At 39.3% G+C, this 17312-nt stretch overlaps 1 protein-coding gene across 1 annotated transcript in view; it reads left to right on the top strand.

The window, feature by feature from the left end:
- Positions 1–17312, top strand: part of LOC129202447 (ethanolaminephosphotransferase 1-like) — a 69943-nt gene that overhangs the window by 24787 nt on the left and 27844 nt on the right. The window contains exons 3-6 of the mRNA XM_054815156.1: positions 455–523; positions 7862–7970; positions 10069–10143; positions 14677–14945. Of these exons, the coding sequence (XP_054671131.1) occupies positions 455–523; positions 7862–7970; positions 10069–10143; positions 14677–14945 (522 nt within the window). The remainder of the gene's footprint in view (positions 1–454; positions 524–7861; positions 7971–10068; positions 10144–14676; positions 14946–17312) is intronic.

Consider the following 17312-nt stretch of genomic DNA (forward strand, 5'->3'; position numbering starts at 1 on the left):
AAACCTGTACATCTCTGTGAGATAATATTCCACTTATGACCGTATTCCATATGCACTATCTATTCTACATACTAGCAATGAACTGCTGCTCAGACTATGCATTACTGGTAGTGCAAATAAAGGTATTAAATCCAAAATACGGTAGAAGTGCAGAGTCTCATAGGCTAACTTGTAAAATGACTAAGAATTTAAAAGTAAAATGTGACTACAGAACTGGTTGCCATTTCACCAGCCTAAATCTTTGTGTTAGTACATCGAGTTGCTAACAAGGTAATTGTAAACCAGGCCAGTGCTTTTAAATTAAATTAAAACGGTATGAATGGTCATCAGAATAAAATAAATTGACACCAGTCACACTCAGAGTGATTGCTCTTAGATGCTGAAGGATATACAGTGATGGAAAAATATGCATTGTTCAGTGCTTTGTTTAACATGTTTGCTTTTTTCCTCACAGTACAGTGCTGTGGATACAAATCCTTTATCTGTGTATATTATGCAGCCCATCTGGAACAAAATTATTAAGGTAAGAATTTTATTGAATAGAAATATCACATGATAATGTAAGGATTTGTTTTAAATATGGCATATATTTTCATTTAAAAATATGTATTGATTAATAAAGCTGAAATTAAGACATCTGTATAAAAGAAAACAAATGTTGCAGGATATATAGCTATATTTAAGATGAGTATGTTTGAATTTTGAGGAGGTTTTTTTAGAAAAACAAGGTTTATTTTTTTCTGATTGCTATACAAAAGGCACCATTTCTTTTTTACATCTTTCATTATTACATCTTTCACTAAACAGCTTTGCAGACATGGAAGGGTTTACTTAGTACAAGTTATTTTTGTGCAGCATATGCTGCCTAACAACAGCATGGCTTTATCTCTGTGCTGTGCACATGATTTTATGCAAGTGCTGTCTCATTTTCTCCCAAGGGTACTTGCTCGAGGGAGCTAGGCATTTGTCTAAGAAGCTGAAAATGAGAGCGGTTACCATGATCACCATAACGATTGGAAGATGGCATCTCTTGAATGCATTATGATCTGCATTTTTTAAAAATAAACCCGCTCACAATTAGTTTTGCTGTTGTGGGGAAAAAAAAAAAAAAAGGCTGTATCTCAAATAAATATGAACTTTATTGATTTCTAAGGACGCAATGACTTCTGCATTCCTTCTTTAGAGGAAATCTTTAGATTGGAGCAGACTTGAAAACAAACATTTATACAAACAAAAAAGGATGATGTGGTCAGAGTGCTGTTGGATCTGCCATCTTTGGGTTCTGTAATTCAGGTATCGCTTATGCTTGATATAGCAGGAAAATCATAATCTCTTGTAATTGCGTGAAACAGTTTATATGACCTAACTTAAGAACTAAAAACCAATCCAAACATGGTATGAGAGAAAAGCAATTCAAAGATGTGAAATTGAATTCAATAATTCAGTTCAGAGGCTGTTTTCATTCCCATCATAATATTGAGGAAAACAATGAGGCAGAAAAGCCCCACCACCACTCTGGAGTCTGGCACAGGAGATGAGCAGAGGCTTTACTGTGCATTTGCACTCTGGTTTAGGAGATCCATGGGTATTCATCTACTATCAAATTGAAGGGGGAGTATTATCAGCGAAAAACCTCCTTTGGAGATAAGTTCTAATGGTTGCAGGGTTTTCCCAGTGGAGAAGCAACATTCTTGTCTGTCCCCATGTAGCATAATGTGGTAGAACCTATAAAAAAGGTGACCTCTTTAGATTTTTTAAACCTCCTTAAATTTTAGGTGAGCATGATTTTGTTCAGTACTTGCTGGATGAGAACCCAAACCAGAGCACAGGACTGAAGACCTATTTCAAAACCTGGGAGATCTGAGTACACAACCAAAGACCAGAGTAGGTGCCGTCTGTACTCTGGGATTTGGTTTGGTTTGAACCCTGAAGATAGAGCAGTCAATGTTCTGCTTTGCCTTCTGGTGCAAGAGCATTACAGGATAATTCTCAGTGATGTATTACAAGGATTTAAAGGGAAATTATATTGCTGTCAGCTTTTGTAGAAGTAGTCATTCTAACGTTGAAAGATACTGCCAGGTACAATCAGAGTCCTGCAGAGTTGCTGGGAATGCACGGCTGCAGAGGGGAAAGCAGTATGCAGATTGCAGTAGAGTCATCTGGGTTGCTCCTAGAGATAAAAATGAGAACTTACTGGCCAAAATGTAACTGTTTGTAAAATATTAGTAGCAACAGAAGTCCTAGAATGGTTTTGTTCCTGGCTAGATACTGAAACCAGGTGTGACAGTAAGTGTTGTCCCAAATGCACTCCAAGAAAATTTTGCTCATCTATTCACCAAAAAATACTTTTTTGCTCTTGAAGTGTAAGTAAAACAGTGGTATCATAATAAATGTGATCAAGTCTTATTTTTAGAAAGAGAAGCTTTGAATGCATTTACTTGTCATTGATTTTTTTGGTACTTGTACCTGTTGTAAGCATTACAACTGGGCTATGAGCGTGGTCTAGACTATAACATTCTGTAATCTAGAATATAATATTGAATTTACATTTTACAATATATCATCATCTTTCTATTTAAATAGAACAGTGCATTGCAATAGGGAGATATAGTAAAGCTGGGATAATTTTTAAAGAACAAACATTGCATCTAATATGTTCATTCAAAATTGAGCAGTACAAATGTGCTTCTTGATGACTGGGAGAAGTAATTTCTCTCAGTTCAGACATCCTAATACATCCATTTGCAGATATGAATCGATTATCTTTTAGTTTCTAATCTGGTGAAAATAAACATTCCACAGGGACTATTTTTATCATATTCTAGAAGACTTACAAAAATCAACCCGAAATTCAGAGAGCCAAGCAAAAAAAATTTAAAAAATTAAAATCTAGGAGAACAGAGGCTTGGTATTTGGGTCTGGCCTTTCATATGTCAATTTAGTCCTAATTTCAACACAAGTTTCTCTGTATTCATTAACACAGAATTCATTGGAAGGTGTGTTTCCTATGTTATCATAGAATCATAGAATGGTTTGGGTTGGAAGGGACCTCAAAGATCATCTAGTTCCAACCCCCCTGCTGTGGGCAGGGACACCCTCCACTAGACCACGTTGCCCAAAGCCCCATCCAACCGGGCCTTGAACACTTCCAGGGATGGGGCATCCACAACCTCTCTGGGCAACCTGTTCCAGTGCCTCACCACCCTCACAGTAAAGAATTTCTTTCTAACATCTAATCTAAATCAACCCTCCTTCAGCTTAAACCCATTACCCCTTGTCCTGTCACTACACTCCCTGATAAACAGTCCCTCACCATCTTTCCTGTAGGCCCTTTCAGGTACTGGTAAGCTGCAATTAGATCTCCCTGGAGCCTTCTTTTCTCCAGGCTGAACAACCCCAACTCTCTCAGCCTGTCTTCATAGGAGAGGTGCTCCAGCCCTCTGATCATGTTCATGGCCCTCCTCTGGACTCTCTCCAACAGCTTGATGTTTCTCCTGTACTGGGGTCCCCAGAGCTGGACGCAGTACTCCAGGTGGGGTCTCACAAGAGCGGAGTAGAGGGGCAGGATCACCTCCCTCGACCTGCTGGTCACGCCTCTTTTGATGCAGCCCAGGACATGGTTGGCTTTCTGGGCTGCAGGCACACACTGCCGGCTCATGTTGAGCTTCTCATCAAGTCCTTCTCCTCGGGGCTGCTTTCAATCCATTCCCTGCCCAGCCTGTAGTCGTGCTTGGGATTGCGCCGACCCATATGCAGGACCTTGCACTTGGCCTTATTGAACTTCATGCGGTTCGCACGGGCCCACCTCTCCAGCCTGTCAAGGTCCCTCTGGATGGCATCCCTTCCCTCCAGTGCGTCGACCACACCACACAACTTGGTGTCATCGGCAAACTTGCTGAGGGTGCACTCGATCCCGCTGTCCATGTTGCCAACAAAGATGTTGAACAGTGCCGGTCCCAGTACCGACCCCTGAGGAACACCACTCGTCGCTGTTCTCCACTTGGACATTGAGCCATTGACCACAACTCTTTGAGTGCGACCATCCAGGCAATTCCTTATCTACCGAGTGGCCCATCCATTAAATCCATGTCTCTCCAATTTAGAGACAAGGATGTCGTGCGGGACACTGTCAAATAGTTCATTGTAAGATGTATTTCCTATGTTATGAGAAATTAAGAAGAGCCTGACATTAGAGAAGATGTGGGAATTTATGAGCTGGGATGTTGACATACGTAAGAACTGAAAAGCACAATCATGTGCTCTCTGACAAACAATGGATAGTATTACGTAGCTACTACACAATCTGGATATTCCTCCTCTGTATTCATGAGAAATCGCATTTGTGCAGGACAATGAGAGGAAAAGGAGGAAATCCTGCTGGGATACACAGGTGTGTGCCAGCTTCACTGAAGTCAATTAACGCTCCTCTGTTGCCTTTATGAACTTTGATTTTATCACTAGAATTGGGCATGAATAGAATGTTAGTGGTCTGTCCTGGTTTCAGCTGGGATAGAGTTAATTTTCTTCCTAGTAGCAGGTACAATGCTGTGTTTTGGATTTAGAACCAGAATAATGTTGATAACACACTGATGTTTTTGTCGTTGCTAGGCAATGTTTACACCAAGTCAAGGACTTTTCAGCTTCTCATACTGCCCCTCCAGTGAGGAGGCAGGGGGTGCACAAGCAACGGGGAGGGGACATGGCCAGGACAGCTGACCCAAACTAGCCGAAGCGATATTCCATACCATACGATGTCATGCTCAGTATATAACTTGGGGGAAGCTGGCTGGGGGTTTAGACTGTGGCTTGGGATCTGGCTGAGCATCTGTGGTCTGCAAGTGGTGAGCTTTGCATCACTTGTTTTGTATATTCTTTTATTATAATAATAATAATTGTTATTATTATTGGGGCTTTTTATCATCAACATCATCATCATCCTTTTCTGTCATATTAAACTGTCTTTATCTCAACCCACAAGTTTTACTTTTTTTTCCCAATTCTCTCCCCCATCCCACTGCGGGGCAGGGAGTGAGCGAACGGCTGTGTGCTTGTTTTAGCTGCCTGCCGGGTTAAACCACAACATGGTCTCAAGTGACTTAGTTAAGGAATATTTCAAGTTTGAACAGAGCTTTCTATAAATATGTGTACTTTACCATTTATTACCCCAATAGAGAGTTGATATATTAAAAGATTTGCTATTTGTATTAAGGCTTTTAGCATGAATGGCTGTAGACCCGTTAAAACAGAAATCAGTTAGTATTCTGTGGAACTAGAAGTTTTTTAAAAGGTTTAAGCATACAATGGTTTCGTCAGACAGCAGACCCTGTGCCCCGGTGGCACCTCCAGTTGTATCAGTCATGTAGTGCATTGATGTATTAGACTTATACTCTCTGTTAGTTAGATAATAAAGATGGTAAGGTGCCCTTCTATAGGATACTAGTAAAGTCAGGCCGTGTTTTTCCAACATGTGTAAGAAGTTAATCTTTAACACCCTGTAATTTTTGAATTGTGAAATAGGTTGATGGTAGTGTAATGCCAAGCAAAAGAATAAGGGGCATTAAATATAACAAAAGGGATTTTGCAACTGAAATACTTTCCAAATACCTAGACAGATTAGGCTCGGTAAGGATCAAAAGAGTATGCTTAGGGGTGTAACTGCAGGAGAGTCTGTTTTCCTGAGGATAGATCTCCTCTAACTGTTTTTCATGGTATGTCTACTAGCCAAAGGGACAGCAGGTATAACAACATCCTTTGATGGCTTCCTTCTTAAAATACATGATGTTAGCAAGAAAGTGGGTTAAAATAACGTCTTCATGTTTGCACTGGGTAAGCATAAATTATTTCCTGTAATAATGTAATAATGACATTGTGATTATTTAGAATGATGAGCCCAATTAGAAAGCAGACATTTATGGCGCCCCACTTTATTTAATAGTCAACAATCATTATGAATCACACAGGAGAAATCAGTCATTTTAAAACAATACATTGGATGGCATCTGTACATCCATGTAAATGGGTCATCCACAGGTTGTCTTCATGCACTGTTTTGATCTATGTTTGAGATTTTTAGAGACGAATCTAGAATTTCTCCAGTGTCTGTCCTTATTTCAAGTAAGGTCACAAGCATCAGAGACATCCCACAGCAGGCGATTCATACCAAGCCTCCATCTTACAAGATTTCTGCATCCCCAGGTAGCAAAACTGGGCAATGTGCCGCTGTCATTGCACGTTGAGCATGCAGTCAGTGTAAGGAGAGGGGACCGTGCACTGAAGGGTTGCTTCCTCCTTAGGTGTTCTCCTAAAGGAGCTTCAGGGAACACTTGCTGTCACTTGTTCCTAGGGATTAGAACTGAGCTTTTGAGGACTCAGAATGATAGATGCGTTAAAATTTTTGATTGTAGCTGTATGCATTCCATGATGTATTTTAAATACTATAAGAGCTGACACACAGTATATTAAAATCAGTGATAAAATCCTGGTCATAAGGAAAGCAACTATCAGATTCATTTTTTTCCCAATGTTATTAAAGAAAACATCTAAGAAATATATCTGAAAAATATTCAGAAATTTTAATCTGATTTTTGAAATTTTGCGCTGTACACTGTACATCAGTTGCACAGTGTCTCCTGAATATTATTAATTGTTCTATAGAAGAAAAAGAGGATCTTGTCAGGCTAATTAATCAGTACAAAGCATTCCAGTTTTATATGCAAATTTTTCATGTGGTAGTGGGATAGAGGAAATGTAAAGATGTATATAAATTAATATGTATTCATCTGTCTAGCTAGCTAGTCCGAAGAAATTAACAAAACATTTTATTTCAAAACTATCATTAGTATCTGAAATTATTTAACTTCTTTTTCTTTAACATTGTTTTGTGATATTTTATAGCGTCAAAGTACCTTATGTACATTTTCAGTCCTTAGACGCTCGAAAGAATTTTATTATAAACCTCCCAATATTTTTATATTTTGAATATATTGATTCTGTGTTTGAGTGATAGTAGTGGTTGATGCTTAATATTTCTGCAAATATGTTCTGTCTAAAAATCATGTAGAAAGCTGTGTATGCTATTTCTGAAAATCTTCTCGAGAAACTGTGTTACTTGGGAAGCATGTTACCAAAAAGGATTCCTGTTGCAGTGTAAGAATACCTTAAAGCCATGGGGGATGAATAGCTGAGAGTGGTTAATGGGACAAAGAATTAGAGGCTTAGGTGAAGACAGAGAGTCCTTTTCAGGACTCTACAAAGTAAAATGAATTAATGGAGCGTTTATAATTTATGGCTAAAGAGGGAGACCCTGCAGAAAGTTCCTACCTAGAGAAGTAGGGAGCTGCTTGTAACAGGGAGATCCTTGTGGATCTAAAAAAGTAATGCACTCGGTGTCTGATTTTGTTGATGTTTTGAGTTGGAAATTATCAACATATTTTAGAAGAGGAAATTTCCTTGTTATAGCATGGGAATAGAAAGCTTAAAAAACCTGCCACGTGGATGCTGCATTACCACACTGGGGTGCTGCAGTCTTCTTTCAGTTGTGATACGCACAATCGCCAGAAGCTTTCCTTGGTGGCTGGGAAAATAAGGCTAATGTATAACGTAGGAAATACAACATTCTTAAATGACATTTTTGACTGCAATCACAAGGATCAGGCAAAAGGATTACATTTTAAAATAAATTTCAGAAATGAAAACTGTATTTTAATTTGAAAATGGGAAAATATGCACAAATCTGAATATTGCTGATGTCATTTACAGCCTTCTCCTTTCCTGATAAAAAATATAAAATATTTAATTAAAATAAGACTCACAATTTGAAATATAGTTTTTCTTAGATTTTTTTTTCTTTTTTTTTTAACAGATAGTGCCTTTGTGGATTGCTCCCAACCTGTTAACATTCTCTGGATTTGTCATGATTTTATTTAATTATTTTCTAATATCTTTTTATGACTGGGACTACACTGCCTCAGGTAAATATCCTCATGCTGTAATTTTTCATAATCAGTGACCTGCTTATGTCATACTTCTGAATGATACAGAGAGGTATCAGATACTTGACTCTTCTACTCATTCCCTTAATGAGGGTCCATGTGCATATAGGAGGATCTGAACTCACACATGGCATTATGAATTTATATCATTTAATTGAAAAACTGTATTTCATTTCATCCCCAAATACGGTTTCAGCATGTGCTGCTTGAAGTCTATGATAATATCTCATTTTATGCAAAGTGTATGCCAGGATTTAAATACACAGTCAAAACCCACCCTAATGTTCTTCATAAAATTTGCTTTGGTTTCACATTTCCCAATACCTAAATTGATGCCTGAATGAGTTAATTTCCCTTTCATGACTCCATAACTACCCCCACCCCCCCATTCAAGGCTGATTCTAGACAAAGAAGTAACAGTCTTTAAACAAATGTCTCTTGAAATTATCATTTTCAAAGTCCAAGTCCATATTTGCTCCTCATGGCAGACCAAGTCAAAAGCGCTTTCGAGCTGATTGCTCCTGAGCGTAGGGCACATTCAGTTCTGGACTTCTCAGACCAGCTGTTGGAGCCTACAGTAAGTAGTAAGCATCTCCCAGGCGACTGATATATTAAAAGCTTTGCTTTTCATTAAACTAGACAATTTGGAGAAGATTTAACTCTTTTTTTCCCTGAAACAATTATGTTTGGGTTTTTTTGCTGCCTTTCATTTCTTATGCCTGTTCAGGAGGTACCCTTTGGCGTGAGCTGTTTGTACATTTATCACAACAATTCTAGAGGCAGGGATACATGTTAGCAGTTTTGGTTCCAGAATAATCCTGTATGAGCATTAAGTTTTCAGGACCAGCATGTTATGTAGCTACCTGGCCTCATCCTTAAAGACTTGATTTTTTTATCAATGCAGCTGATATTTACTAAGTTCTGTAATAAAAGAGCATCCAGCACAGATCTTTTAATGGGATAATTTTATCTTGACAAATTCCCAGTAGATACATATTGAACTTGAAGACATTTGAAACGGAGATTAAGCCAGTTGGAGTTGAGAGCTCTATGCGTGGTTTGCAAACCTCTCCTCGATTTCACACGAGAACAGTGCCCATCATTTCTCACTTGATTGAAAACGTTCATGCAACCTAATGAGCCTTTTGAGTATCATATATCAATCCCATACCTAGGATCAGAAATAAAAGACTTAATTTCCTGGACAGCTGGTTTTCATTCTACAGTTTGAAAATTTGCAGCTAGGAGTCAGGAATTGCCATCTTTTCTTTCAGAGTGGCAAGACGAGGCATTGGGAGAAAGGCGGTGAGGGCACTGCTTTAGGTACTGGCATCTCCCCGTTCAGCAAGGACAGACCTCTGCGTGCAAGTATTCCCTGTGTTCGGTGCCGAATGCCAGAAACCTGAGAGGGCTTTGCACTCAGAGTTGTTTAGTGCTGGTGTAGGCCAGATTGGATTAGGTTTAAGTTAAATAGGACGCTCTTTGGAAAAAAGATTGATTTCTTTTAAAGGGCAACAATAACCTTGGGTTATTGCTATCAGCAGAGCAATAACAGAACCCTGGATTCTGTCCAATTCAGCTTTCTCTTCCTTTTTTTCAAGGCAAAAAAAAAAAAAAAGGTGCTAATATCTATCGTAGCCTAAGGACAAAAATTTCCTGTTCAGGTCTGTATGGTAAAAGTGCTACGCAATAATGGCGCTAATAATAATGATCATGCTTGAAAACATCATTTTTTTGTCTTTAGATATTACATAACTAATTTGTAGATGGATAATCTTCACATGACCTGTGAAAATTTTTGCCTAGTTACTATCGTTATTTTGTGCAATACTACAGTCATTTCAGGACCAAAACGCCTCTACCTTATCTTCTCTCCTTTATGGTGTAAACACATTCAAGCCTGCTCATTGCTTCTTTGCTAGAACTCACTGATGACTTGAGGTCAAAACCAACTATTTCAATCTGTTTGATGTAGTGGGCTAATCAGTGGCAGCTTGTTCATATGTATATGCATATCTCAGTGGATTTCTTTGATGTTAACCACTGTTACACTGACTCACTACCCGATTTATTTCAGGTACCAGTCCTGGACTTGTTCCCACCTGGGTGTGGTTGTTCAGTGCTTTTACCACCTTTTGTGCTTATGCTTTAGGTAAAGTACAATGAAATAATTTACACATCTGACGTTTTCATAGAGTTTTATCTGCTGATATTGAGAAGAAGAGACATAGTGTATAAATTGTTGATCTCTCTCCAAAACAGTTCTCCGAGATTAAAAAAAACCACACCAAAATACATCCGTAAGACTTAAAAAACCTGCAAACAACAGCATTTTTAATTATATATTAGAGGTTCTATGACTGTAGCTCTTATCCCTCTCAAAAGTTGAAATTGTTTTAGAGAAACAATGGAAATCATTACGTAGCAGCAGCCATTGCTGTTGGGTTTCATAAAAATGTTTGGCTCCCAGTTGTGACATGCTGAGAAGCTCCCTGACACCGGCATTAGCAGAGGGTGCTTTTAAAGTCCGAGGAAAAGTGCAAAGCAGAGAAAAAGGAAAATGAGTGTAACATGGTGTTTTTAACTGTTAGGCACTTCTGTGCTTATGGCATGTGTCAGGAGAGATGGTATGAATGTGGTGACAGGCCTGAGCTTCTTATGCAGATGAAGTATCATTTTTTTTCTGTCCTGTTGCTGTTTTTCTCCCATAACACCTACACCTCAGTTTCAGTTTCATATTCCATTTTTACTTTTTATATCATACTATGGCTATATTGTTAGGTACATTGCACCTTGCTGTGCAGTGGTGTGAAGACATAGACCTGAACGGATGCAGATCTGGGAGTGAGATCCACATTAGCATGACTGTTTGGCTTTCTCTTCCAAAGCTAACTCATTCCACAACGTGGTGCAACAGTTCATTTTTTGGGGGGACTCCAGGTAGTATATTTACATGGACTGCACTGTGCTGTGTAAATGTACCCTCTCTTTGGAACTGGTTCTTCTAAGACCCTGCATTGCTGAGTGTAGCCATTTGCAGGCCATACTTAAGATCCTCAGGCTAGATATAAATGTGTTCTAGATGTACACTGCAGTGTTGTGTAAAGATGATGGCCACTTTTGGTATCAGACCCATGCATGTAGAGCCATCTTGATTAACCTGGGGGTATCCCCTTGTGCAGACATCTCCCTCTGCATTGTAAATGCCTTGGCATTTCTATTCAAGTGGTGAGTTTGTGCCAAAATTATTTTGTTCAGAGTATGTTTGTATTTGTACCATAAAAATCACTGGGACTACTGTCCCTTGAAGTTGACTTCCAGTCAGATTTCTCTAACAGGTCTCTATAATCATTAGCAGAAGCAGCAGTTTCTTTTGTGAAAACCATTCTTTATGTAATTGTATGGAATTTAATGAAGTGGCTATTGTTTCATAAATAGGAATTACATATTGGAGCTGTTAGTGGATGACACTCCAGAAAGCTCATTGGAAATTCAGCTTCTGAGATTCTTAACGTAGATGTTACTTGCCAGTGAGGCCTATAGTTCCTAATACTTGGAAGACAACTAATATGATGTTGACAGTCAAAGCTATAATGAACTGATGTATATGTAGATTTTTATGTCTGCTGTCCAAGCCACTTCATGAAATATTTAGTCTCAGATTTAATTCTGCATGGCCAAAGCTTTCCCTTTGGAAGACTGCGAAGAGCCATAATAACTAACCAAATATGCAGCTTTAATCTCTCTCAGCTTCTTTTTGATGACACAGTTACTCTCTCCAAATTCCCTAGCATGCTGCTCTTCCCCCCCCCTCCCTCCTTTGTTAAGGTGGTTTGGTATCTTTTCCCTTTCCAGATAACGGAGTGCTCTTTGCTGTTATTTTGAATTCCGCTATTTAAAAGTTATATAAACTTTAATAAAACTGAAGATTTATGAACCCTTATGAGACAAAATCATAAGAATTCTAAAGTAATGGAAGTGTAGGATAGTGTATGTCCACTATTGAACATACACCATTGTTGGCGTGAATGATTTCAAACTGAAACCTAAACCAGAAAATATTTTCAGTCTCTTAAAAAGCTAGTGAAACCACATGGAAAATGTGGGTAAAGATTTGTGAAAATCCACTTTGACATATGTGTTATACAGTTCCTGTATTTTCCTCCATGCCCGTTCTAATTAGAAGTGCTGTATTTCATGACACCATTATAAGCCTCTTTTCAGTAAAACTAAAATTCCTGCAAAATGAAAACCACTCTTTCACTGTGATGTACATATTATAGTATCTAATGTGAATATTCTTTTTTGTCAACCTAGAACAAGCTATGAACAGAAAAATTTTCTATCATTCTCATTTTTAAAAATAAGTATTACCCCTATAACTGAATTCTCTCTGATATGGGATAGATGTTCTTGAAATATAAAAGACCATAAACTGTTTAGGGATGCTAGTTAAGTTTCAGAAGCATCCCTTAACAGACTAAAGAATTTCTACATTTGTAGCAAGTAACCTCAAGCTTATGCAGTTTTCTTTCTGCACATTTCAGTAAGATGCCAGCAACTCAATGGTAATGTTAATGGAGAGAGAATGTGGCTTTAGAAGGGGACGAGCCATATTTCAAATCCTCTGTGAGATCTTTAATTTTTAGAGTTGTGAGAACTGTCTCAAGAGATTTGTATTTGTGCAGAGGATATCTCACAGCTGGTTAGGTATTACAATAGGGAGATAGTCTAAAATCTGTACAAAATGAAATCTCATGTTTTCCCGGTTTAGATCCCTAAAGTATATTTACATTAAACAAAGCTCAGAGCACTGCCAAATAATCTGGAGAAGTAAGTAGCATATGATCTATAGCAGCTGTGGAGTCTTTGGTCTCACTCTGCTGAGTTGTATCTCTAGTAAGTTTTGGGTTACTAATGCTATCAATAGCTAATAATTGTTAACTGTAACTTCCAAGTAACATTAGAAAGAAAAAAATTCTCCATGTTATTTTGAGATTCAGGATAACAATAAGTAATCTCCAAGGTTTGTTCTGTGTACTTTTTCCTAAGAGGTTCATCCTGCATATTTATACTTAACTTTAAGAAGAAAATATTTCTATTTCTTACCAGCACAGTCTCAGAGAAGAGACTAAGGGTATGGTTTGACAATGCAACTAAGAAAGGTTACAGCTGCTAGAGCCTCCGCTAGACCCTCCTTCCTCCTCCTCCTCCTCCTCCCTGCATTCACCGTCCCTCCCTTGTGCCATCTCCCTTGTTTTTTGCACCATTCACAGCATCAATTCTGTTCAGAAGAAAACATGTTTGCTGAGTTTCCACCAGCTGAGCAGGCTGCGGGTCCTCCCCTGTCCAACAGCAGTGAACTCTCAGATCAACTCAAACTATATTGTTCAACTGCATCCTCAGAGTGAGACGCAGTACAGTGTTTGGGCGTCTTCCAAGCACTTAAGTATTAAAAGTGATCAACACGTAATGCACCTTAACAGTAAGGTATTCTTAGAATCATAGAATTATTTAGGTTGGAAAAGACCCTTAATATCAGTGAGTCCAACTGTTAACCCAGCGCTGCCAAGCCCACCACTAAACCATGTCCCTGAGCACCACATCTACAAGTCTTTTGAATACCTCCAGGGGTGGTGACTCAACCACTTCCCTGGGCAGCCTGTTCCAATGATTGGCAACCCTTTCGGTGAAGAAATTTTTCCTAATATCCAATCTAAACCTCCTCTGGTGCAACTTGAGGCCATTTCCTTTTGCCCTATCGCTTGTTACTTGGGAGGAGACCAACACCCACCTGGCTACAACCTCCTTTCAGGGAGTTGTAGAGAGCGATGATCTCTCCCCTCAGCCTCCTCTTCTCCAGGCTAAACCACCCCAGTTCCCTCAGCTGCTCCTCATAAGACTTGTGCTCCAGACCCTTCCCCAGCTTCATTGCCCTTCTCTGGACACGCTCCAGCCCCTCAATGTCTTTCTTGTAGTGAGGGGCCCAACACTGAACCCAGCACTCGAGGTGCAGCTTCACCAGTGCCGAGTACAGGGGGGACGATCACTTCCCTAGTCCTGCTGGCCACACTAGTGCTGACACAAGCCAGGATGCTGTTGGCCCCCTTGGCCACCTGGGCACACTGCCAGCTCTTGTATCCTAAGATTCCAACCAAAAGGCTCTGTAAAATATCTTATGTAGGCACATACACAAATAAATTTTGTGAAATTCTGTCCTTGAGGCTGCCATGTAACTGTTAGTCACTGAGGCATTTAGCATCAGGCAACTTAAATGCCTTAGTGAATCTACCCCACGAGTGGTCTGAAGTCTCAGAGGGTCCACACCACCAATGGACAGAGAAGCCCTATGGACACTTTTCAGCTCTTTAAGAAACTGATTGCAGGGACTGACATAAAAGTATTTAAGACAAGTAATTATGAATGTCTTTCCAAAGCTTGTGAGGAAGGTGGCATTTAGTTTAAGAGCTGAGGTAAAGACAGAAAAATTACTTGATAACTGAAGCAAATATTTTATGAGCAATCCTGACATGTTGGCATTGAAGGGACTGTTGTGCTTCAGTTTGCTGTCATCGGTGTATTTTCTCCTGTGTTATACATGGCAATAGTGAAGTGCATGTGAAGAAAGTTACTTCTTTTGTTATGCTCTAATTCTTTATTTCTTTTCCTTTCCCAATCTTTCCAGACTCCATAGATGGGAAACATGCTCGAAGGACTCAGTCCAGTACTCCTCTAGGAGAATTATTTGACCATGGGCTGGATAGCTGGGCTACCTCCATTTTTGTGCTTTCTTTTTTTTCTGTCTGTTCCCGTGACAATGGGAAGACTGGAGTTTCTGTATATACAATGTATATATATTTAAGCATTGTCTTGTTTAACTTTATGTGTTCACACTGGGAGAAATATAACACAGGAGTTCTTTTTCTTCCTTGGGGATACGATATAAGCCAAGTGGTAAGTATTTATCATTCCTGTTTTGGTTTTATTTTTTTTAACTATGTTAGTGTTTTCATAATATTACAGAAATAGAAAAATAGAGCTCAAGGCAAATATATTTGGCCAAGATTTTGAATGTGAAATAGCATAACCCTAAAAAAGTAATTCAGAAATATTTCCTGCAAATATTTGTAAAGAAGGGATGCTCTAGAGCAAATTGTCAGCATCAGAGATTCATTGCCTCGCAGGAAAAAAAAAAGGCTTGCAGCAAGCCTAGCAGTCAGACAGTGCCCATGAGAATGTCATTTAACTGCATTTGATTTGTGGTATTAACAAAAATTATTATGCTATCTGAAACCATAAGCAATTTTCCCACCAACACTAGGTGCTGAGGCATGATGCAAATCAGTCCAAGTAGTATTTATTGATGGTAATTATACAGTTATACAATGCTAGAGCTTCTCAATCCTACCACCTCTTACACCAAATGTGGTAATGGAAATAGCATTGTACCTATACAGCGAGCATTAATGGTTGTCAAGTAAGTTGTGCCCCTGAAAAAAAGTCAAAGTTATGCCATTAGAGGTTTCCTCTCTGGGAATGGCATTCGGTAACGTGGATTATGCATCAGCCCACAGCCCTAGTTCCCCAGTTGAGTTCTTGACTGGCTTACAGCCCTACCTTGAGGTGGACCTCCTCCAAAACATGCCCAGGGCACCACGGTGAGTGGTGGCCTCAGTGCACAAATGAGTAGGAGCAGTAACAAGCTCATTGTGCTGCCAAGAGCCCAGCACTGGGATCTCTGGGCTGGCTTATCCGTTTCTTAGATAACCAGGTTCTTGCAGCCTGAAGAGCAATCTTCTGAGCTTCCTGTCACAGGCATGAGATGAAAGGTACAGCCAAATATACATAATTGAAGTTTGACAAATATTCAAATATGTGTTTTAATGGAAATATAGTATTTGAATTAATGGCTGCAGATGTATTGCTGTAAACATAATCAGAATCCAGTGGTTTGAGAACAACTCAGAGATGGTGGTCCAGCTGTGGTGCATCTGTTTCATCCCCTAGAAAATAGGTTCTGGGAGAAGAAGTTGGCTCAGGACTAAGACATTAGGCAGCCAGCTGGTCTGCAAGTTTCAGCCATGTCTGTGTAAGGCTTCTTAGTGAAGTTCTTCCAGCAGGAGAGGAATAGCTACGTTCAAACCAATTTCACTTGTTGCTCGGATGATCACTGTAGATATACATGTGAATGTTTAGAAAGCTCTTCTGGATTGCTACAGCATCCAAACTGTATTAGTGGTTAAATATGAGAGTGGCTATCATCTAGCGGAGCAGTACTGTTAACTCTGTCAGTGCCTTTTAGTGACCTATGCCTCTGTCACTGCTTTCCCATCTGGGAAATAACGGTAATAACATTTCCCTGCCTAACAGATTTGTGGTGAGGCTGAATTTCAGTAAAGTTTGTAAACTGCTTTGATTAACTTGGATGCAAGGTGCTAACAAGTGCTATTTCCTGTTCCCCTCTGATGCTGAATTGCTGTCCTGTGTGCTTGCTTTCTAGTAACTTCTGTGATGATTTGCCTACAGTCAAAATGATAAGCAAATAAATGTAAGGATTTTTTGATGCTATATAGTGCAATCATCAACAGTGGTGGAAGATTGTACTATTGAAATGTCTGTATGTCAGTTTTCCCATCTATAAAAATTAGCTCTTGTAGTTGGGATTGCCTATGAAGAAAGACCAGACAGGATTTGTAGATCAAGGTCGTATTTTTTCCATTTGTCCAAACTACATTTCACACACACCAGAAAGTATATAACATAATTTTTCCAAGCTGTACTAACTAGTCTAGCAAAACATCTTAATTCCCCTACAAACATTGCCTTGCTCTTGTTCTGTAAACGCATTCCGCAAATTTTGTATGATGTGTGCACTATTAAAGTTAGCTCTTCATCTCCAGCTACTTGGAGGAGAAGATACTGAGGACATTAGCAAATGGCTGATGATGAATAAGAAAGGTAATGTTCCCCTTGCTGGGTTTTTTTCCCCACTGCTTTGCTGCCAGCTATTCTCACATTCAGAGGCAGAGAGTGAGGAAACACTCGCAGGCTGCTTTCGGATGTGGCGTTCCTAGCTGGATTGCTGCACGGATGCGCCTCTCTGCTCTGTCTTCAGTCATTTCACCGACAGCATGATGCTATTGCATTGGCATGTCAGACATTCAGGTGGTCTAGTCCCCTGCTTCTGCTTTTAAATTTGATGGTAGCCAGGAACTTAGGACTTCATTATCACCACAAAGCTCAGGAAATACAGTAATTAGTATAAGTGTGCAAATAGATAACTGTTGGCCTTAATGAAAGCTTAACTGGCACGTAGCTCCC

Source organism: Grus americana, chromosome 2, assembly GCF_028858705.1.
Source record: "Grus americana isolate bGruAme1 chromosome 2, bGruAme1.mat, whole genome shotgun sequence".
Taxonomy (NCBI): Eukaryota; Metazoa; Chordata; class Aves; order Gruiformes; family Gruidae; genus Grus; species Grus americana.